Consider the following 23686-nt stretch of genomic DNA (forward strand, 5'->3'; position numbering starts at 1 on the left):
GATATCCATCAGCTCATTAGAATCTTTTCTCTTGGGGTATATTTTTGAGATCAATCTAAGGAAGGGCTGTTTGGAAGACACAATGGGCGCAGTTTGGGAGAACAGAACAATGAAATCTTTCTTTTTTCCCATTTGAGGCAGAGAATACAAATGCTCCTGACATGGAGGGGGGCACACCTCCTCCTCGTGTCTAAGGTGCTGTGCCTCTCAGGGAAGGGAAGATGCACGTCTGGAGATGTGCGAGAGGATTCAGTCGGCATAGGGGATGAATATTTCCATTTTAATGGTCATATTTTCATTGTATTTATTTTTACAGTCACTTCCTATATAAGGCAAATGATGCCTTTCTTTTTTGTTTTATTTTTATGAGTTGGTGTAAAATTGATGTATTTAAACAAAATTACTTAAGGAAGTAGTGCCTGTGGCTACAATAAAACTGTGACAGTGGAACTTAAAAGTTTGGGCATCACAGTTCCAGAGGCAGGGGACCAGAATGAATTCCCAGCAGCATGTGGTAGCCACCTCTGTCCCTGTCCCCATTCCAACCCCAGCCCAGGCCCAGGGGAAATCCAGTGAGGGGGCGACAGCCAATTGCCCAGAGAATCCTGGGAGAGTGTTTTCCTTGGTCTTTTCACTCATCTCTTCCTTGAGGCTAGAGGCAGAAAATCGAAGAATCATGAGATGACATGAACAAACCAATGGACAGAGCCCACGCCATCTAAAGGCCTAGGACCCCACCACAAACCTGAAGGCTGAAGTCTAGATTTTCTGGGGACACCTAGGAATAAGGCGGGTCAACTCACAGTTTTGCAGAGTTTTAACTCTTTCTCTTGGGCATCCCGGTGCTCCTTCTGGGCATCTTCCTTTTTTAACTCTTCTTTCAGCACTGAGCACTGTGGAGAAAAAGGACGACAAGGCCACGTGGGGTTGTCTGGGGGTTCCAAGTCCTCACGTTTGCTCTTATGAGTGTTTCCTGCTGTTTAATTATTCTCACCCCCAAATTCCAAGAGGCAAGACCACTGGTGCCTGATGGAGGCATGAGATCCCGCACGAGTTATCCTAGTTTCACCCCCTCACGAGTTCTGAGGAATACGTCGTCTAAATTCTTCTTCAAAAGCCAGCAGTCTACACCAATGCAGGAAAAGCCCAGCGCTGTGAGTGAGGGTCCTTAGGGTGGAGGAACTGGGGCGATTCCCAGATTCCTGAGAGCGACTCTGGGAATATATGGGGGCTCGCTGGTGAACTGGGACAGCTCCTATCCCTTATGCGGGTTACATCTCAAAGACACAACTGCCATGGCCGTGGAGGTCGAACAGGACAGTCTTTCTGGAGGGCAATTCGGCAACCGGCATGAAGAGGACCAAGAGGTGACTTCTTTCGACCCGGAAACTCCTGCTTTAGTCTTGTACCCTAAGGACAACGACTGCAGCAATCAGCAAATCTATAGTTTCAAGGATGTTCTTCACAGTAATGTTAGCAACAGTGGGAAAAAAAGAAACAACCCAGTGTCCAACAACTGGGGACTGCTTTATTACGTGGTGTACATGTAGGAGAATATTATGCAGCTCTTAAGACCCATGATAAGGGCTTTTATTTATTAACATAGGAAAACAGTAAGTATTTAAAAATTTAAAAAATGTGTATAGTATAAATTCACTGTAAGGTATATATAATTTATTTATTTCTAGGTAATATATAGAAACAAGACTGGAAGAATATACATAAAAATATTAACACTGATTTCTTGGGATAGCATTTCCTTTCTTCTCTTTTTAATTTTGCTTTTGAATATCATCTACTTATTTTTCTAAAATTAACACACATGACAAACGTAATTTAAAAAATAGATAGTCATCCCGAATGTTCATGAGAGCAATGCCCTTGGTGATGAGGAGCCCATGTGCTAAGGGCCAGCATGGGCTCGAGAAGAGGAAGGCACGCCATTCCAAGGTCAGCGAGGAAGGGGAAACGGGAGGAAAATGATCCACATGCACTCCAGGAGGCAGAAAACCAAATGGGCGCTGTTCTTCCACTTAGCATCAGCTCCACCCTCCTTCCCAACACACACACACATGCATGCACACACATGCACACACACACACGTGCACCCCACACAAAACAGCGATCACACGTGCCTAAGAAGTCCGTTGGCTCAGGAGAAGCGAATGCAGAGGGCTTGGCCAGGCGGCTGACCCGCTACAGAGGCAGAAGACCACAACTGAAATCAGCCTCCTACTTCTCAGAAAATGAGTTTGTTATCCCCATTTCACAGATGGGACAACGGGGGCCAAACAAGTTACAATAAAAGAAAGCTCTGGGATTGGACCCTGGTCTGTCTGACCCCAAAGCTCATGCTCTGCCTTTTCAGGCCCAAACTGGGCATGGCACTAAGCCCCAGCTATTTCCCCGCTGCCTGTCCTTTGGAACCTCAGAGTCCACTGCAGCCCCCACCCCGCTGCGGACAGAGCTGACCCATCAGGCAGCCACATGAATCTCTGAGTCGCCGCCTGAGATGAAAGTCATTAGGTTTTACCCCAACTCATCAAAACAGACAAATCACACAAATACTGAGAACTCTTATCCTGTAGGATCAGGATTCTAAAGTCAGGATTGAAGGCAAAATTTGCAAATAGTCAAAGTTACATTTAAAATGCTCTGAACTTGCCTACCAGCTGCATTTTCCACAGAGGAATTCTTATACACTAAGAGCCAAGGGAAGAAATGGAAGTCTGCAGGTCTGCATCTGGACCTTCAAATATTCCACTTTGAAGGCAGCTATGAAAACCAGTGGTGGCTGGGACTGTGATGAAGCCCGGTGTAGTCATCTTTGCCCCCAGAGAGATCCTAGCCTGTTTTAATACTAAGCCTTGCAATGACAATCCATGCTAACAGATGTGTTTGTTGCTGAGATTAAACACACTAATTTATAGCAGGAGTTAAAAAATGTTGGCTGGATTTGAATATACATCTTGCTTATTTTGAGTCACGTACGTGTTGTTCTTTGAAAAGCTGCAAAGAACCTGGTCTCCTGCTTTTGGTCTTCCCAGGGGGGCGTTTCGTGTTTTGGCCCACCCAGCAGCGGTCCCCCTATGCCCTTGGGCACTGGCCTCATCTCCCCATGGTGTGAGGAGGGAGTGACATTAAAGCTAGGGCCCAGGTCGATGAGATGAGCACGTTCTACCGACAGCTACACTCTGATGATGACCCAACACTCACTCTGGAGCTGAGGGCTTCAAGCTGGTAATTCTTTTCTTTGTTCTCACTCTTTAGTTGATTCACCTCCTGTTTTAGTTGTTGAACTTGCTCATCCTTTGCTAACACGTCCTTTTGCAAAGATGACACCATCCCTGTAGGAAAAGAAGACTCACAGAGGTCAAAGAAGGAGTTGGATTACTGTCACATCCACCGCTGCCAGCCAGCTTGTGGACGAGCCCCCTCTAAGCCCAGGCCACTCGGGTCCTCGCTGGGCACTGAGGAGGCTGACCCCAAGGATCCCAGAGCTAGAATAGGGATGTGGCCACAATCCGCTGAACCTCGTTTCTTTAAGGCTCCAGTGAGGATGAGCAGGTGTCAAGGAGCATTGCCGAGAGAGGAGAAGCCTTTGGAGCCCCTTCGGGCACAGGCCCGGCAGACCTAGGAGCAGAGGCCACGCCCTGGGCCTGGGGAGCAAAGGCCCGGCATAGGGAAGTGATGTGGGGTCGGTGAGCCGAGGAGTCGAAAGAAAGATTTCTTAGACTCTCAAGATCTGGCAGTAGCGCTCTTTTATTTAGAGAATAGTGTGGAATAGCATGGGGACAGGACCCATGGGCAGGCAGAGCAGCTGCTGCTGCCCCCGCTGGCATGGGGACAGGACCCATGGGCAGGCAGAGCTCCTGCTGCTGCCCCCGCTGGCATGGGGACAGGACCCATGGGCAGGCAGAGCTCCTGCTGCTGCCCCGAGTTGAGGGTTAGGGCTAATTTTATAAGGCATGGGTACGTGACTTATTTTTACTGGAGAATAGAAAAGATGATGTAAAAAGTCATTAAATGATTTCAGTGCAGATGGGGTCTGGTTATTGTGCGGTCATATAACTTTAGATACGAATCTGGCCATATAGATCGGCATGTAGGTGAGGATGCCCTGGGCTTCTCTCCCTGGGGCGGTCCTAATTCATACCATAAAAAAAGTCCACTGGGTCGTATAGTTTGGCATGTAGGCCAGGTCACCTTGGGCTTCTCTAGCTGGGGCAGCCTTAATCCACATCAGGAAGGACCAGGAGCTCTCCTCCAGCGACCAAGAGATGGGCTCGAGGCAGAGGGACTATTGGAGACTACTGATTGGATGCTGGATTCACACTTGTCTGAGTTTGGACCCCGTCTCCACCACTTATTAGCTTGGAGGTTGTGGACAAGTTATCTTACCTCCCACTTTATCCACCCATAGAGGTGCTGTCAGGGTTAAATGAGATGATGCATGTAAAGAGCACAGGAGAGTGGCTAACTTACAGTGTTTGTTATATGGCACCTATTCTTTTTTGTGGTAGTCAGCTTCCAGAACAGCCCCGGTGCTCCCTGCCTCCTGGAATTCACACCCTGTGTAGCCCCTCCCACCCTAACTAGGGCTGATGTATGTAACCAACAGGATACTGTGGAAAGGATGGAATGTAACCTCCCACTGAGTCATAAAAGACACTGCGGCTTTCTCTTGGATCGCTCGTTGGGGGAAGCCAACCACCATGTTGTGAGGACACTCAAGACACCCCTAGGAGAGGCCCACGTGGTGAGAAACTGAGGCCTCCAGCCAACAGCCAAATGAGTGAGCCTTTCTGGAAGGGGGTCCTTTGGCTCCCATTGAGGCTTTAGACGACACAGCTGCTGCCCCAGTTGACATCTTGGCTGCAACTCATGAAAGACCCTGAGCCAGAATTAAGTCGCTCCCAAATTCCACTCCAGCAACTGGGTGAGATAATAAATATTGGTTGGTGTTTTATCCACTAAACTTTGGGATAACTTTTAATGCAGTGATAGATAACTAATACCTATTGTCTTATCATATTGAGGAAAAGTGGGAAGGCAGGGGCCTAGTGCAGGGGTACTGGGTCATCTCAAACGGTTCTTTTCTTGGAGGAACATGAGGGCCCAGTTTTATTGGTACGTATCAATCAAGAAGGTATGTGAAATAAAGAGCAATATGATCCAGAATTTCATTTTGAACATGAGTATGGCCCAGGACACAGCTCAGTTACTTGGACATGGGTTGACCCCTCTGGGGCTTGCCTTCAAGCTTTGTTTGGTGGGACCAGAACAATCTTTACTCGAGAATTAATTTGGCCATGTGGCTGAGGCAAGACCTTTTTGAGTCTCTACCAGATTACGAGGCTTCTCCATCCTGGATGGTGGGAACATGAACTGTTCTTGGCTCTTGTGTGAGCTTCTGGATTGTTCCCTCTGCTCCTGTCGGGGTTCTTTCCCTGCCCACATACACGTGCTGATCAGTACTCAGCTGAAGACTAGATCTGGGGTGCTCTCTGTGCAGTGCAGCCCGCTCCCCCCATTTACTCTGCCCAGCAAACTCTCTTGTGTTGGCCCCTCCAACTCCATCCCCTTAATTGGGGGGCACGCTGGGCTCTGCCTGGTCCCCTCCCTGTGCTGGCCTGCAGCCTCTCTCCAGGCAGTAAGCACGGGCCATTGTAGGGCTCATCTTGTTTGATTCCCTCTCTCCTGGATCACTGTCATGTGCTGCTTGGGGCCCAATATATGAAAACCATTGTTTCAGGTGTTTTTTCTCTTTTTCATTTTTCACTGTTTCTGGCAGGAGAGTAAACCCAGTCCCTTTTACTCCCTCTGCCCTGTTTGTTTTCCCTGCCTTTCTCATCTTGGAAGCAGGTGTTGTGATGGCCTCGGTTAGCCTGGTCCCTGAGTGGTGACAACGAGCACAGCCTCTGCTGATGCATGATGGACACGAGGTGGAGGCAGGAGATGAGCCTGCTTACTGTGAACCACTGAGGCCTGGGGGCTATTTGTTACTGCAGCATAACCCAGCGGTGTTTCTCCAACTTGATTTGCATACAGAACAACTGGGATCTTGATAAAGTGCAGATGCTGACTCAGGAGGTCTGGGCTGGGGCCTGAGACTCTGCATGTCTCACAAGGACCCACAGAATGTGGATGCTGCTGGTCGAGGACCACACTTTCCAGCCCATCCCAAGTGTTACTCCAGCCCAGGTCTGTCTGACTCCCTGAGTGGAGGAAGAGGTATTGAGACAGGGTAGAAGCTTGGATGAGATTTGATGGGCAGACACAGAGGAGGAAGGCAAGGGCCCAGCGAGTTCATCCTTATATTCCTGGTACCCAGAGCAGTGCCTGGCCCATGGGAGATGCTCAGCAAATAGCTGAGGACACTCCCAGTTAGAGAGAAGCATAAGCAGAGGCCTGGGTTGGCGAGGAATGGGGGGGGTGTAAAGAGTGAGGCAGAAGAAAAGCCAGTGGTCAGGCTGGCCCAGGGCACAGCAGGTGGACTTATATAGAGACAGTGATTCACATGTGGCTACACGTGACACTCAGCTTTTACAGCTGTGGACAGGTTTCCTATAATGTAGCGAGTACTTTAAGAGCAGTGTGCCCAACCCAGACTCGCCTCCTGCTCCCCATTGCCTGCTTCTCTCCATCCTCTCTTTCTTGTTAGTGCCCCAACCTCTCCAGGTCTCTAAACACGTCATTTCCTGCTTTAAAAAACCCCAATGGCTTCCCACCACCCTGAGAATAAAACCCAGACCTCTCCCTGTGATCTAGCACTGGCATCCCCCTCTGACCATGCCCAGCCCCACAGGCCCCTGTTCGCTCCAGCCCTCTGGCCTTCAGCTCCTTCCTCACAGCCAGCTTGCTCCAGCCTCAGGGCCTTTGCACCTGCACCCTCTCTGCCTGGAACACCGTTCCCTCCGGCCTCCTTGCTTGCTCTTCCTTCACCTCGTCAGAGACCTCTTCCACCCACCCACCACGCTATTCTCCCTCCGCCCCACCCCCTGCAGCATTCTGCCACCTCACTGGCCAGACTGCTCTCTGAAATGGGCTTGTTTATTCAACTGTCCACTTGTCACTGTCTGTCACCCGCTTGCAGATGTCAGCCCTGTGAGTGTAGGGATCTGTTTTGCTCGGGGCTCTCCCCCCAGCGCCCAGAACAGGGCCTGGCACCGGCAGGTGCTCCAAAACAGCCTGAATGAATGAGGGAATCCAGGCCAATGGCAGCAGTGCCCTGGACCATGTGCTGGCTGCCCCTTGCCGCCCAGGTCCTTCAGTGTGCAATGACCTCTGTTGGTCAGTTAGAAAACGTTTTCACTCGGGCCCAAGTGCACCAGGGTGACAGAGGTCAGATGACAGATGGTGCCCCCATTTTGTCCACATTCCAGTTGGCACTCATGCAAGCTGGCTTCTGGAACCGCCCAAGCCACACAGCGTCCTGTGCTCTCCCTGGTGAGGCTGGTGCTCAGCAGCCCTTCTAGCTAAGAGAGAAGTCACTCAAGAAGCGATCAGGCCCTGCCCCGGGAAGTAGATGGCAATAAACTCTTGAGGGCAAACTCTCATTCACTGACACTGGCTGCCCACAGGCTGCTGAGAAGATCCCCGAGGCTGCAGCCAGCTCAGGGAGCAAGGGGGCAGTGGTTGATTGGTGATGGCTGCTGTGGTGCTGGAAGGAGGGGGAGGGCGGCGGCTCTCAGGCCCAAGTCCAGAAGGAGCTCACCTGACGAGATGGCGTTGTCTCTCCTTAAGTTCTCACCCTCGCTCTTCAGGGTTGTGATTTCTGAGTTCCTCTCGGACAGGCTCTGGCACAGCACCTGGCTGTAGCCTTTCTGCAGAGCACTGATCTGGGGGTGGAGGCAACACACAGTCAGAGGGGGGCCGGCCCAGGTCTGCAAGACACACTGGTACTTCTCGAAGGTTGGACCAACAGAGTCAGATGACCTTGGGTTGGGGTGTTGGGACAAGCTTTCTCGATTTGACTAGTGGAAGGGCCAGGAGAGAGCCTGCCACTCAGTGACTGCCATTTCACAGGGAATCAAAGCTCCAACCTTATCTTTGTGTCCGCACAGGGCCTCAGGCGCAGCTGCCCCGGGGCTGTCTGGTGCCTTAATGTGCCTTCCTAGGACTTTTGGACTTTCAGCCATAAATAGACCAGCTCTTGGTTCCACATCATCCAGCACTGGCTGGACGCAGAGCAAAGTTCAAAGTTATAAAATTAACTCCCTCTAAGCAACAGCTTACATCTCATGGAACACTCGAGAGCTCACAGAGCCAGTTCAGTGGCTGCTTCTTCAACAGCTCCTCACAGCACAGTGAAGGCTGATGGTCCGATCAATGTTCCCATTCTGTAAGCGAGCAAACTGAGGCTCAGAAAGGCGAGGTCACTTGCTCAGGGACACGTGGCCAGTTAGGGGTCTTTAGGTGTCTGGTTCCAGTTCTTTCCGCCTCACCAGATGGCTCCAGGAACCAGCATTAGAAGCTGGAGGCTGGGAGGCGTGGCATGGAGCCGGGAGCCGGACTGAGGCGCTTCCCAGCTGTGTGAACATGGGGAGGACACCACGTGCTGTTTCATTTTTTTCATTCTGTAAACGAGGTGACGGTGGTCCAGTCAGCAGGACTGTGAAAGCGTTTGAATACGTTAGGGTATGCACAGGCGCTCGGATCGTGCCCGGCACACGGTGTACAAGGCTCGCTGTGACTGTCCTGCACCTGTCTGCCCACAGCCGTTCTAGCTTCAGCTTGTCTCTGGGACGGCCGATTGGCAATATTTTTGTGTACATTTGTAAGCCTTGTCTGGGCTCAGTAAACACCGGTGCAGCTGTTATTAAGAGGACATCCAGGAATCCCTGTTAACCGCCACAGCACGTTGTAGGCATGGCATAAAAACGACTTGGGGGAGGCGTGCTCTGGTCATGTGAGTGAGGGCGCAGGGGGCCTCGCCGCCAGATGGCGCTCATGGTCTTTGCGCTTGGCGTCTGTCCCCCACAAATCTGGCATTATTACTCTGGTAGGATGACAGAAGCATCAAGGTTTCACAAGTTTTCTGACTCATTTCATGCACCATCATGGTTCAGACTCTATGACATTTGGGGTGGTTACACTTTCTTCTTCCCTGGGGCATCTGAGACCTTGGGGAGGGTGTATATGCCAGAAGGTGGGGGGACACGGGTCACTCTGTCCCCCACCTTCCTCAAGGCTATCCTTTCTGCATGTTTGTGCTTTGGAAACCTTGAGTGAAAAAAATTCTTTCACTCTTCTCTGTGAGGGAACTGCAATTTTCCCATAAAAGCTACTTGGAATAATTTTTAAAAAATGTTTCTAGCTCTTCTCAGCTTAATACTTTTATTTGCATGATACCAGAGGCACAACACAAAGAGACAAACTTCCAGAAGGGATGGGAAAATATACGCTCCTGCCCCTCAGACTCCAGTGCTTCTGACGGATATAAAATATTTCAATCCAAGCATTAGAGTTGTACAATTTCGGATTGTGGGGAAACTCCAAATAGTCGTCAAACCTCTTCATTTCTTTCACTACCAAAACAAATATCCATATTGTCTACAATTGGTACAAAGCCCAGGAAGTTTACTGTCTGTTGTACTGCGTCATAAAATGGGCACGGAATCATAAGAGAGTTAACCGCACAGAGGAGCGATGGCTTCCAGATAATAATGCGGCCGCTCGTTCCGACAGATGCACAAGCCGCTCGTTTTGACAGATGCACAAGCGTGCACGGAGCGAAGCATTTCCTAGAGATACTGTATCGGATCAAAGACCCTTGAGAGCAAATCATGATGCACACACTTTCAGGGGGACCGGGAGATCATACAAAGTAATCAACCTGCCACATGGCTTACACTTCTGGCTGAATGTTCTGCAGGCAATAGAATATTTAAGAAACTAAAATGTGAGCAGATGAAACTCGATTGGGGTTCAAACCAACTGCAGCCTTTGGTTCAGCTATGCCTTGTTAGAAAATATTCTCTTTCAGTTATGAGTGAAGATCAAAAGTGGGAGGAGGCAACAGGACGACGAATCAGTGGAATTATTTCTAGATAATTTCTTTGTAAAAAAAAAAAACATGTTTCCAGGGGCCGGCCCGGTGGTGCAGCAGTTAAGTGCGCATGTTCGGCTTCGGCGGCCCGCCCGGTATTCACCAGTTCGGATCCCGGGTGTGGACATGGCACCGCTTGGCATGCCATGCTGTGGTAGGCGTCCCATATATAAAGTAGAGGACGATGGGCACAGATGTGAGCTCAGGGCCAGTCTTCCTCAGCAAAAAAAGAGGAGGATTGGCAGATGTTAGCTCAGGGCTAATCTTCCTTAAAAAAACCAAAACATGTTTCCAGGTATCACTAGCCACTTTAAACAACACTCAAACTGTGACCTGCTGACACTCAGAGATATATGAGAATCATATAATATTATATGTCAAATACATTTCAACTAAAAAAAAAAAGACATGTGGGAATTATTCATCCTCGTCCACGTACCCGGATAAGACAGGTCACTTTTGCTCAGGAAAGCTCTGAAATGGGAGAATAACTGGAAGGGATATTTCTCCATCCAATGGCAAAATCGGGTTCAGAACAAGAAAAAGATGTTCGTCAATGAGTCAGCTGCACGTTCAGGTGGCTTTTTGCAGTAGTGTTTCCTGTAGGACCTGCTACTTTCATGGTTTTTTCAAAAACAGATCTGAGGCACAGTCATCTGTTCGTTTAAATATAAGAGCATATATTTGTTTACTTGTTTATTCTGTTTCCCTCATTGAAACGTAACCAGGGGAAGGATCATGTCTGCCTTGTTGTCTGCTGAATTCCCAGAGCTTGGAAGAGGGGGTGGCACAAGGCAGGCACCCCACAGGTATTTATCTGAATGAACGAACAAACAGATGGGTGGATGAATGGATGGATGGATAAATGGATGGAGGGAGGGATGGATGGATGGATGGATGGATGGATGGATGGATGGATGAATGAATGGATGGATGAATGAATGGATGGATGGATGGATGAATGAATGAACAAACAGACACGGTCCTGTCAGAGTTCAGGAAGGTAACTTGGCTCAGTCTTTGCCCTTACGGAGCTCACAGTCTCCTTGTAGAATCTTCTAGGTTCATCACGCACAATCTATGTCCTTTTCTAGGCCACCGTTTCTAGGGCTGAGACTGTGCACCTTGAATTGGTTACAGAAGGAGAGGCAGGGAATGGGGAACCAGCGCACCGAGGCCTCGAGCACGACTACAGTTTTAAGCAGCATTATGCACTGAGGCCAAAATTCATCAGTGGCCAATTTCTTTTTTTATCAACTTTATTGAGATATAATTTAGGTATAAGATCAATGGGCAATTTTAAATTCATTCTTTAAAAAAACTGGATCTAGTTTCAAAAGAAAGGAACATGACTGGTAATCGAGAAATTATGGGTGGAGAATCTTTGTTGGATGAAATTCCTCATAAGCAGGCCCGCGGCTGCCTTCAGGGTTCAGTGAAGGCCTCAGTGTTCAGAACACTGGGGGTTCCTTCTCCCCTCTCTAGTGGGCTGTCCACAGCTCCTTCTGGCTGGGGCTGGGTGCAGGAGGTCACCGAAGTGGCAGAGTTGGGTGGAAATGTGAAGTGGGGTGAGAGCTCGCGGTGTGCAGGGAGGCAGACCTGAGTCCAAATTGCACGGCCACCTCTGACTTGCTGTGCAAGCTATCACTAGTCCCCAGGTGTCTCTGAGCCTGCCTCAGTCACTTCATCGGTAGAATGGGGCGTGTCAGAGGATTGTGAGGTTCAGACAGGCTGATGCATCTAAAGTGCATGCCCCAGTGCCTGCACCTGGTCCGCGCTTAATGAAAGTCGCTCCTGTTTCTACGAGGCTAGGAACTTGCCACAACTCTCATTCCTGGGAAGTGCGCTCTTATCCAGCATGCTATGAAGACTACCCCCATTCTAACCAGCTGGCGGCTCCCTCTGTGCTCCCCGGGCTCTACCTGAGAGCTGTCACCCCTTGTTGAGACTCTAAGGCCCCCACCGACTTGTCCCCGAGTCCTACCTGGCTTTTCAAGCTCTGGATCTCTCTCTGCTGGGAGTCGATGTCTTCATCCAGAACCTGGAACTTCTGCGACATCATCCTCTCGCTCTGCCTGGACGTGCTCGTCTCCGACAGCTTCTGACTCAGGTTGGCCACTTCGTGCTGCAGGCTTGCAATCACAGAGTCTTTGTACTTGGATTGAAGCTCGCAATCCGAGAGACGGCTGACCTCTTTTCCCAGCAGCAGAATGATTTCGTCCTGGGTGGAGGCCAGACGGGAAGTTTACTCGGTGTGGGTCTGGGTACAAGGCTGAGCCCATCACAAAAAAAGGAGGAAAATGCGGTGTAATTCTTTTGGGAAGGTGATGGTGGGCAGGGAGAGATGGGCAGACTTTCAAGGCTGTCTTCCTCACTTGGAAAACCTCTCGGAGATAGGAGTTTGGTTAAAATGATATGCTTGTGCATAGACTCCTATAACAGTACCAAAACTCTCCTTTCCCCGAAAATTACACTTCCATATTGAGAACAACCATCCCCCTTGGGAAATTCTGTTGCTGGAGAGTTTATGTATACTATTTTAATTTATAACATTCAGCTTAGCACACAGGGGCCCAGGAAAGGAATGAGGAAACGACATTCTATGCGACCACATTCTGCCTATAAGGAGGGCTATTATTTAACTGAAAAAATTTAGCACATTCTGAAATGTTTCTTTCCCCTTTCCACTCTTCTGGTACTTCCTGCCTTTTTTGGTTATTCACATAAAAATTTGTTCCAGGTAACTGGATGTGGAAAGCACTCGAGACAGGAGGGTGACGTATGGTGTGGGCTCCTGTGAACTCTGGGCCGGAGAAAAGGCTGCTGGCAGATTTTACCCACAGGTGCAATTAGCCCAGTCCTCTATCCCTCCAAAAGAAAACGCTCTGCAGCTGAGGAATTTGTTAGGTTTCCCCAAAAAGGGAAAAAAATCCCCCAAACTTCTCACCAGAAGTCATCAATAAAATGTCAGAAAGACCGAAAAACAATTCTCCAGATGCAGCTCCAGAATTTCCACTTTTCAGGGAATCCTGCTCTTCCCACAGTTTCCACTGGCTGGAAGGAGGTCAAGGGAAATTTCTAGGCAAGCTCACTGCCTGGGAGCCGGCCAGTTGGCCTCCTGACCTTCCAGCTCCCTGACCGGGGGAAGGACAGCGTTTGAGTCCTGAAGAAGCCCGTCTGGCAGTGCCAACTGCTGCCAGGGTCTTTCTGTGGGTCCTTCGAATGCTTGTGGGAAGATTTCAAGGGACAGCATCCAACAGATTCCGTACTCCTGGGCAGCTCGCCAGTGGCACCCAATTCTAAATGGCCCAAAGCCACCATGCTCAGCCTGGTGCTTATTAATTATTCAGTCAATAAACATTTATTGAGCAGCTACTCTGTGCCAGGCCCTGTGCTGGGTGCTGGAGTAGAAAGAAGTGTGTGGAGTGAGGTGTGCAGCTGTGGTTTCTGACTTTCTGGTGAGGACCCCCTGCCCTTCCTTGAAGGAGGGCTCCCCCTTCCATGTGGTCTTGGTAGGACCGAAAACCATGTACCCTGCTCCTTCCTGTCCCACCTCCCCATGTGGATGTGACCAGCATGTGCAGGTTGGTCAATCAGAGTTTTCTCAGAGATTTCATGGGTGCATTACAGAGGAAGATGGTCTTGCTTCCTTTTGATCATGAATTTTAAATGCATAGGCTCGTATGCTTGAGTTTGTCTTTTCCAAAACATGAAGCCAGCCTGCTGTAGAAAGCCAAGCTCCAAGGGAAACAGAGGAGAGAGATCGGCAGTGTTCTGATGACATCTTTTCAGTTCCTGGATCGAGCCATGCCTGAAACTAGCAGGTCTTTAAATCTTCCAATAAGTTGAGCCAATAAATGCTTTTTTTTTTGGCTTAAGCTAATTTGTTTATTGTCACTTGCACTTGAAGGAGTCCTGGCAAGTCAGGACATAAATGGCTCATAAATAGAAAGAACTATAAATGTGGTTACCTTATATCTCCAGTTTAACAACTGAGGTGGATTGAAAAATGGCTACAAATACTTTGCAGCTTCTGCCACCAAGTGGTGAAGACTATTTTCCCCACCTCCTGACTGGGGGCTGGACCCGTGACTTGCTTTGACCAAGAGAATGTGGCAGAAGTGATGCTGGGCAAGTCGCAACCTCCAGGCGAGTTCTTAAGAGGCTGTACAGCTTCTGTCCCGCCCCCCTGGGAACCCTGAGACCACCGTGCCGTGAGGAGGCCCAGCACGAAAATCCACATGCTGAGGCCCAGCATTCCAGGCTTCCTGCCTGAGGTCCCAGACATAGGAATGAGGTCACATGAGACCATCGCCCCTCCCAGTCACCAGCTGGCTGCAGTAGCATGAGTGAGTCTGGGGGACACCAACATCTAGGTCAACCCGTAGATCCTGGGAAATAAGAAGCTGCTGCTTTAAGCCACTAAGTCTTGGGGTGGCTCGTTACACAGCAGCAGATGGCTGACACAGCATCCCCGCCTGGCGCCTCACCTTACTGCCACGCTTCTCAGATCTGGCCCCGGGACACCTGTGTCGGAACCACCTGCACCCTGAAGTTGCAGATTCCTGGGTCTGCCAAGAACCCCAGGGGGGTCCAATGCTCACCGACCCTAAGAAGTGCTGCCGACTCGGGCCCTGGTCCTCAAGGACAGCAAGATACGTTGGATGCTTCTTTTAGGCTAATTTTTAGGTTGTGTCTAAGTGGGGAGGAATCCAACCTGGTCCCTTCCCAGATCGCCTGAATTCACCTGTTCTGGCTCCTGTTCCTGTTTCACTCCCTAAACCTCTCTGGTTCTTAAACAAGTCTCTCTCTTTCTTCACTCAATTTTGTCTAACTTCAGTGCTCACTTCTTTCTGCTAGGAAATGTTTTCCCCACCACTGTGCCGTCACTCGTGGTTGATCAAGTGGTTACTGTGTGGGAATTAGAGGTACCAGCTTCGAATTAGAGGTACCAGCTTCGAAGTTAACCAGATCTAGGTTTGAATCCCAACTCTGCCCCTCACGCTGTGCAACCTTGGGCAAGTTACTTACTCTCTCTGAGCTCCAGTTGCCCCATCTGTAAAGTGAGAGTGATAAAATCTATTTTGAATACAGTGAGGATTAACAAGACAATGGAATGCCAAGTGTACAGGACATGATCCAGCACATAGTGGGTGCTCAATACTTTGTGTGGTTGTAGATGTTGTTCTTTGGGATAAAATGAGCAGATACCAAACTTTTGGTTGAATGTCCTGGGAGTAAGAGGTGGTTTCCCGGAAGTAGTGAAAAGGCACTTCCAGCCACAGAGAACATGCAGCAGGGGCGGCAATGCCTCGATGGTCCTGCTAGCTGCTGTACCTCTCTCCTCCCCCCGACACCCCGCACCTTATCCTCCTGGGCCAGGTCCTGGTCCATGTAAATCTCCCGGGAGGGTCCTGCCCCGGAAATTCCCTCAGCCACGGATGGTTCTGACAGTTCCACGGCGTTGGTCCACACTAACGCACAAGATAAGAGAGCACAGAGAGAGCGTGAGTTTCCCTAAGGTCCTCAATATTTTCAGATTAACCTTCACATTCATTTCCCCCTGAGATTTACATCTTATGCAATGAAAACATCACAAAGGGGTGTATATGTTCACTGAACAGCAATGAAGGCATTACAGAAGTATTAGAAAGAGCTGCCTCACTCCTTTCCCCAGTGCTAACCGAGCTGATTCACTTTGATGTGTCTCTTTCTAGACTTTTTCCTATGCCACGTGAGAGCCAATGACCCTGGGCAGGTCATTTCCTCTCTCTAAGGCTTAGTTTCCACATATATAACTTAGCGACACTAACAGTCTCTGCTATAAAGGGCTATTTGAGGAAGTGATGAAATAATGATGGAGAGCAGCAGTTGGCAAACTACGACCCTAGGGATGAATAAGGCCCTCTGCCTGTTTTTGTAAATAAAGTTTTATTGGAACACAGACACAGTCATTCATTTACATATTGTCTATGGCAGCTTCCAGCCATAAAAGCAGACTCGAGACATAGTTGCAACAGAGACCATATGGCCCACAGAGCCTATAATATTTACCATCTGGCTCTTTACAGAAGAAGTCTGCTGACCCCTGATATAGAGCATCTAGCACTAAATGCTAGCTATTTTTATTGCAATTACACCTTTAAAACACAAAGTGGATTTCTATTAAAGAGATCTTTCTCCAGTTTGCTTTTGCACCTCACAAGATATTAAAAACATCTTCCCATGTCAGCATTTGTAGCTACACTGTGTTCTTTTTACTGGTAGCACCAGAGTCCACTGCACAAGTTTGCCCAAACATATGTAACTAGGACCCAGTTGGGGGTAACTAGTAACTAGTTACTAGTAACTAGGCATTTAGGTTTTCCTGATTTTTTCCCTATTTACCCCCAATATTACAAGGGCTGTTTATGACTTTCAGGGGTGCTGGCATTGTTATGTTTGGGCGTCCCACTCAATATCATATCAAACATATCACAACTGACTCACATCAATGAATACATTTTTTTGTGGCATAGAAATTTTTGAAAGGATTTCTGTAACTCTGCTTTTGAGATCCCTTGGCTGTGAGAGGCATATTTAAATTTCCAACTGTCTATGATTTGCGGGCAATCATTGTGCATTCTTCTCTTCTTGTGCAGTGAGAAACTGAACCAATTGTCTTCCGAGGTAATGAAACAGTAATGAGTGTCAACATTAACAATGAATTAAGTACACACTGTCACATCCGTGAGCATTTATTCAATCATTTATTCATTTCGATTCTGCATTTTCCATTTATGCATTTCAGAGCCAATGATTTTTCTCCCAGGTCTCAAACGTGTTTGTGGGCCCCAGCGTCACCTGTGGACACTGCCGATGGCCCACGGTGGCTGGGGAAAGCATGGCCTGCACGCTGGACGATGGGACATGGCCTGAAGGGCCAAGCGCACCTGCTGTCTACACTCCAGAATGGGCTGCGATCACAGGAAGGCCCTGATCCCGCTTTTTGATCTTGGGCTTTTTATCATTTTATCTTTTTAAGATTGGCTTCTTATCCATTCCTCATAGGGAATAAAACAAACCGATCGAATGAAACTCTTCCCAAGATGAAATGAACAAAACCCTCTGAGTTCTGCCCGAGTGGCTTTGCCTGTGTTGGCAAACGCACCCAGTCAAACACCGCCTGGTGTGGCCAGACCTCAGGTCATGCACCCTCCCTGCTGACACTGGCTGTCACTTCTCATTGCTCTTTTCACACGGTCTCGAGCCACCTTCCCCCAGGAGCACACCCTTCAGCCACAGTGACCGTCCCCTCGTGCTCAAAATCTTCCAGTTACTGAAACAAGCGTCAAATTGAAGTTTCAATTTGATATCAATTTCAAAATCGAGTTTAAAAATGTAAATTAATTAACACTGAGCATGTACTTCCTCATTTCAGGTGCCCAGCAGGCATCTGTGGCTGGCAGCCACTGAATCAGCGAGCACAGATCTAGAAGATTCTCCCTTTTGTTTCCCCTCTTCTTAACCTAATACCTCCTGCCTGTCAACATCTATAACTGTTTTCTTCTTTTCATAAAAGGAAAAGAGGAGAAGTGAGATTTTTTTCTAAAAAACCTTTTGTGGGGCAGGATTTGACTTGAACGTCCAGTCGAATTCTGGAGGCCCCTGGGGTGCATTAAGGGTTGTCACACAGCCCGGGGCTCATTTTTAAGTATTCAGTCTACTCTGGTGCTGTTTGATGCTCTGTGTGTGCAGGTCATTTAACTGCCAACCTAGGGGCAGTCAGTTGCCCTAATCCGGGGTCCCCACGCCTGGTGTGGCCGGGCTGCATCACCTCAGACAGGCCACAGTCCAGAGGAGCTGCGACACCTGAGGTTTTCCTAATCGGCAAACTGAAGGCCAAGAATGGGTTTTTATTGGGAGAAAAGGTGGCCTGTTACCTGGTATGCTGAACCTTAGGAAGGGGCTCCCGATCGTCAAATGGAGGGAGGTGTGGCCCGGGGGCGGCTGACGTGCTGGAGGCCCCACCCTGGCCTGCGTGCCCAGGGAGGGCCCCAAGTCTGACCCTAACTAGGCCGGTGTCCAGTCTCGGGTTAGCTCTCTGCCATCGGATGCCATCTCTAGGGATAACTCCAGATGCCCCTGTGACCCTGTCATGGCTCCTTGAGTGGCCCTTCTCGGCCAGGCGATGGCAGAGCCCTCTGAGCACAGAGAGAGCCTGGACTTCATCAAACCTGCAGCACAGGCTGAAGGACAGTTTGGGGTCCCTTTGCTGCTGAAGGTGTGTTTACTACAGTCTGTGTGGGGGCAGAATTGGATCTGAGACCCGCTTTCCTTCTCCCCAGGCAGGAGGGGCAGCTGGTACCCTCATCCGCCCCAAACGCGTGTACTGGCTACAGCCAGGATGACCAAAGTGGCTTAACTCAGTTCAAAGCCTCCAGCTGCTGGATCATTTGGAGGTCCCGGCGGGGGACCCCCAGGGAGGGCCAGGAAGGCGGGGGCAGCAGACAGCAGCAGTGGGGACAGAGGCACGTGAAGACGTTCCGAGCAGCAGCTGTTTGTCAAATGGCAGGGAAGTGACGTCAGTGTTTTAACAACCGTCTGGCTGTCCTGTTACTTATCAGCTAGTGACCAGGCCTCACTAGGGAGAGCGTGTGGGTACCTGAACTGTGTCTTTAGGATGTGGACTGGATTTCTACATGTCGTAAGTTGTAAATACAGCTTAAATAACAATCGTGGGTGGATAGCAATTTAATTTTTAAAATTCAATATTTATTGCGTGTTCAGTATCCATCAGGTGCTGTGCTCAGTACCTACATGCAGGATCCTATTTCATCTTCATAACAACCCATGAGACAGATCTTATTATCACTATTTCCATTTTATAAATGAGGGATCTGAGGCACAGAGATGTCAAGCCACTTGCTGAAGGTCACACAGCTGGTAAGCGGTAGAGTCAAGGTTTGAACCCAGGGTTGTCTGATTCGGAGCCTGTGCTCTTAACCGTTATGCAGTAAATTTATTGAAGCAGGAAGACGTTCATGATAGATTATTGAATTTTAAAAAGCAGGTTACTGATGTTAGGTTCAATTTATCCCATTATTGTGAAGAAATATATATAAATCAGGATAATATTTTTAAAAATCGCCCCATATATTTTCTCTTCTCAGTAATTCGTCCTCTCCCACCTCCCAGGAGCTCATGCCATTAGGGTTCATCCTTGGAGCTGAGGTCTCATTGCCTGTGGAAGGAGAAGGGTGGACACTAACTCTAGCAGGGCGATGTTGCCCCCAGCGGACATTTAGCGATGTCTGGACACATTTTTGTGTATCACAATTGAGGGGGCATTAAGTACCGGCATCTAGTGGGCAGAGGCCGGGGATGCTGCCAAGCACCCTCAACGTACAGGACGGATCCCACAACAAAAAATGACCCGGGCCTGTAATGTAGTGCCGAGATGGAGAAACTCTGACCTCAGCAAATAAGTCCTTAGCGTTGGGTTTTCAAACAGATTTTTTCAAATCTAAAGCAAGGCAGGGGTCTAAGAGCAAAACAAGTTTATTTGAAGAGCCCAGCTGTGTTGAGAGAGGAACGGATTTTCTCAGAACCCTCAAAAATAGGCGTTTTCTATCAAGAGCCAGCCTGGAGGGCTGGAGCATAGAGCTTACTCCAAAGCATGGAGCAGAGAGGCCCAGAGCCTGACATCAGGGGACTGCCCGCCCCCGACCCCACCCCAGAAGAGGAGAGCCCTTCTCTGACATCAGGGGACTCCCCAACAGGAAGATGAGCACACTTCTGAGGACAGGTGAGCACCAGGGAGTGAGGGAGAAACTGTGGAGACAGATGAGACCCAGGTGGGAGGCCGTGGTGATGAGGCCCAGGGAGACCCGAGGACCTCCGGGCCGGACGACTCCTCTTGCAACTCCCAGGGAGAATGTACAGCCCTCAGAGGGTCCCAAGTTCCACCTGGCCCTGAGAAATAGGTGGCAAGATCCACTGGGTACAGTGGAAAAATTAAAATGGCTGCGTAAAAAAGAGAAAAGAAAGGAAAAAAAGAAACAGCTCACGTGTCCAACAAGAAAAGAATGGATAAAAAACCTGTATATGTGTTCATACAACAGAATTTCTCAACAATAAAAAGGAACAAACTCGTGATACACATAACGAAATGGATGAATCTCAGAAATATCATGCTGAGTGAGAACAGCCTTTCAGGAAAGAACACAGACCACATGATTCTGTTTATTTGAGATTCCAGAACAGGGATATCTCAGCCGTGGCAGAAAAAGAACTCGGCAGAGTGACTGCCCCTGGGGGCTGGGAATTGACCAGGAAGGGACATGAGGGACCTCTCTGGGGTGATGGCAATGTTCCATATCTTGATAGGAATTTGGGTCTCACAGGTGTACACAACTGTCGGGACTCAGGAGCACGCACTCAGGACGGGTGCCTTCCACTGAGTGGTAACCAGTCTCCAAGATGGCCCAGGGCTTCCTGTTTCCCGGTATTCACACCCTTGTATTGTCTTCTCCAATCCTGGATGGACTTTGTATCAGTTGGCTTGGCGGCCATCACAAAACACCATAGACCGAGCAGCTTAAACATAAAAAATTTCTTTTCTCACAGTTCTGGAGGCTGGAAGTCTAAGATGGAGGTGTCGGCAGGGTTGGCTCCTGAGGTCTCTCTCCTTGGCTTGCAGATGGCCGCCTTCTTGCTGTGTCTTCACATGGCCTCTTCGCTGTGTGTGGGCATCCCTGGTGTTTCTCTTCTTATAAGGACACCAGCCATATCAGACTAGGGCCCACCCTAATGCTCTAATCTTAATTTATTTACCTCTTACAGGCACATTCTGTGGTACCGTGCTTAGGGCTTTAACATAGGAATTTTGAGGGGACACAATTCAGTCCATATTAGAGCTTATCTATGTCACCAAGGATACTGCAGAAACGGCAGAGTGTGACTCCTGAGGTTAGACCATGAAAGACACTGCCGCTTCTGCTTTGCGTCCAGGACACTTGTCTGGAGGAGCCAGTGGCCATGGCATGAGGATACTCAAGCAGCCTGTGTGGAGGTCCCCATGATGAAGAATGAGGCCTCCTGCCCACAGCTAATGAGGAACTGAGGCCTCCTACCAAAAGCCAGGTGGAAGAACCATCCCGGAGATGGGTCCTCTGGCTTCAGGTTAGCCTTCAGGTGACCACGGCCACAGCCAGCATCAGGACCAAAACCTCAAGAGAAAGTCTGAGCCAGAACCACCCAGCTACGCCATTCCCAAATTCTTGACCTGGAGAAACCATGAGATAGTAAATGTTTACTGTCATTTTAGATCCTTAAGTCCTGGGGTAATTTGTTAGGCAGCAAAAATAGCTAATACAGATTTTGGCACCAGGAGTGGGGTGATACCTTAACATAATCCTAAAATGTGGAGTGGTTTGGGATGGGACAGTGGCCACAACCTGGAGGACGTCTGCCAAGAGTCTTAGTGAAAGCTTGAAGAGTCTGTCAGCAGGAGCCCACTGGCATTCGAGGAGGCAGTGAGGGAAGTCTCACAGGAAAGTGAGGAAAATGTTCCTGGGGTTATGGGAACCCTTGTTATGTGGTGGCAGCAAGTTCCATGACACACTGCTTGTGGTGACGAGGAAAGGAGATGACGTTCCTAAGGAGCTGGGTGATCAAGCTCAAGAGACTCCTGGGCGGAGCGTTGGAAGCTGCCACCTGCTTCCTTCTTGCTACTTACACTGAAACGTGAGGGGGGGAAAGGGGCTGAAGGAAGCACTGGTAAACCAAAACGAGCCCGGACTTGAGTGGGCTCGGGAGTTCCCCGCCTCTCCAGATGGCCAATGAAACGGAAGAAACAGGTTCTGGGCAGAGAACAAATCCAGGGCGCTCTCGGGAAAACGTGGTCTAAAGATGAAGCTGAGCATGTGACTGTAAAACCCTTTGTTAAGATCACAGAAGGATCCAGAATGGTGTCTCAGAGGACCATTGGGTCAAAGCTCAGGCTTCTCAGGAACTTGTGAGCGCTGTCCCACGGTGGTCTCGGCAGAAGCCCAAGGCAGAGACAGGCTGGTGTCAAAGAAACCTGTGGGCACAGCTTTGGCCTAACAGGGTCAACCCAGTGAGAAACGCTGCCAACCTGGACTGACAGAGACAGAGGCCCAGAGAAGTAAAAGCAGCCTTTGGATCCCCAAGCTTCTACAGGCAGGAAGCAGACTATAAAACCAAGCTGTGATACCTTTCACGCAAGAGGCAGGATGACTCTGGGGGCAGAACTAAGGGGCCAGAGGGCAGAGCCAAGAGCCCTGGAAAAGTCATCTCTGGCAAGAGTAGGACTGAAGCCTAAGGAAGGAACATCCTACATTTTCCCGGAAGGATTTCAGAACTGCTTTGGGCCAGTGACTCCCATGTGTCTCCTGTTTTACTCCGTTTTGAACAAGAGTGGTATCCCCAGCAGTTATGCTATGTCTGTCCCACCAATGGACGTTGTGAGGGACAGACAACTTGTCTCTCTAGTTCACAGGTCTTCAGATTGCTAGAAAGGGTACTGGAGGAGCTGAACTTAAGGCACCAGGCCCATGAGCCCCATCTGCCCCTGACTTGATTAGATGACGAGATTCTGAAATGTGGGCTGACGCTGTAGTGGGGTGAGACTTCTGGGGACCCTGGGAGAGGGTGAGGGCATCTTACATGTGAGAGGGGGGTGAGTCATTGAGGACCAGAGGGCAGACTGTGGTAGGCAGCCTTCAAGATGACTGCCAATACTTCTTGCCTCCTGTATTCAGGCCATGTGTAGTCTTCTCCCATATTGGATACAGCCGGCCTGTGTAACCAATAGGATATCGTGGAAATGACAGAGTGACTTCTGAGGCTTGGTCATAAGGGACATTGCAGTTTCCATCTTGCTCTCTTGGATCACTTGCCCAGGGAGAGCCACTGCCATTCCATGAAGACACCCCAGCAGCTCTCTGGAGAGGTCTGCATGGCGAGGGCCTGAGGCCTCCTGCCCAGAGCCATGCGAGTGCACCATCTTGGAAGCAGATTTTCTATTCCCAGTCAAGCCTTCAGAGGACTGCAGCCCTGGCCAACAGCTTGACTGCAGCCTTAATGAGAGACCCTGAGCCACAGCCGTCCTGCTAAGTTGCTCCCTCATTCCTGACCCACGGAATCCGTGTAACATAATATGTGTATGGGCTTTGTTTTTTGCTTTAGGCCACCAAGTTTTAGGAGAATTTGTTATTGAACAATTAACAACTAATACACATTGCGTGTTAATTTTACATCAAAAGACAAAAACTATTGAACTCTAGTTAATGGGATATATGCTACGATATTTAGGGGGAAGACTACAGATGTGTGCTGTTTATTTTGAAATGCACCAAAAAAATGGACTAATGAATGGACAGATGGATACACAGATATGTCATAAAGATCACAGCAAAATGTTAATGGTAGAATTAGGTTGGGTTTCTCTGTAAAATTCTTTTTACTTTGCTGCATGTTTGAAATTTTTCATGTTAAAATGTTGGGGGGAAACGGCTGAGTAATTTCTTAACTTGGGTGATAGGACCATGAGGGTTCATTTCACAGCAATGATGATGGTGACGAGATGATGTAAACTGTAGACATACATTTAATTCTCTCCTCACTTTGTCT

At 49.1% G+C, this 23686-nt stretch overlaps 1 protein-coding gene across 23 annotated transcripts in view; it reads right to left on the bottom strand.

Annotated features, from left to right (window-relative positions):
- Positions 1-23686, bottom strand: part of FHAD1 (forkhead associated phosphopeptide binding domain 1) — a 130622-nt gene that overhangs the window by 64726 nt on the left and 42210 nt on the right. For all 23 annotated transcript variants that reach the window (XR_011535370.1, XR_011535361.1, XR_011535367.1 and 20 more), the window contains 5 exons: positions 15416-15525; positions 12036-12272; positions 7718-7841; positions 3217-3347; positions 804-893 (listed from right to left, as the gene is read on the bottom strand). Coding sequence is in view for 17 of the 23 variants with exons in the window: in XM_070602507.1 (XP_070458608.1) it covers positions 804-893; positions 3217-3347; positions 7718-7841; positions 12036-12272; positions 15416-15525 (692 nt within the window). In the remaining 6 variants the exon portion in view is untranslated. The remainder of the gene's footprint in view (positions 1-803; positions 894-3216; positions 3348-7717; positions 7842-12035; positions 12273-15415; positions 15526-23686) is intronic.

Source organism: Equus przewalskii, chromosome 2 (genome assembly GCF_037783145.1).
Source record: "Equus przewalskii isolate Varuska chromosome 2, EquPr2, whole genome shotgun sequence".
Lineage (NCBI taxonomy): Eukaryota > Metazoa > Chordata > Mammalia > Perissodactyla > Equidae > Equus > Equus przewalskii.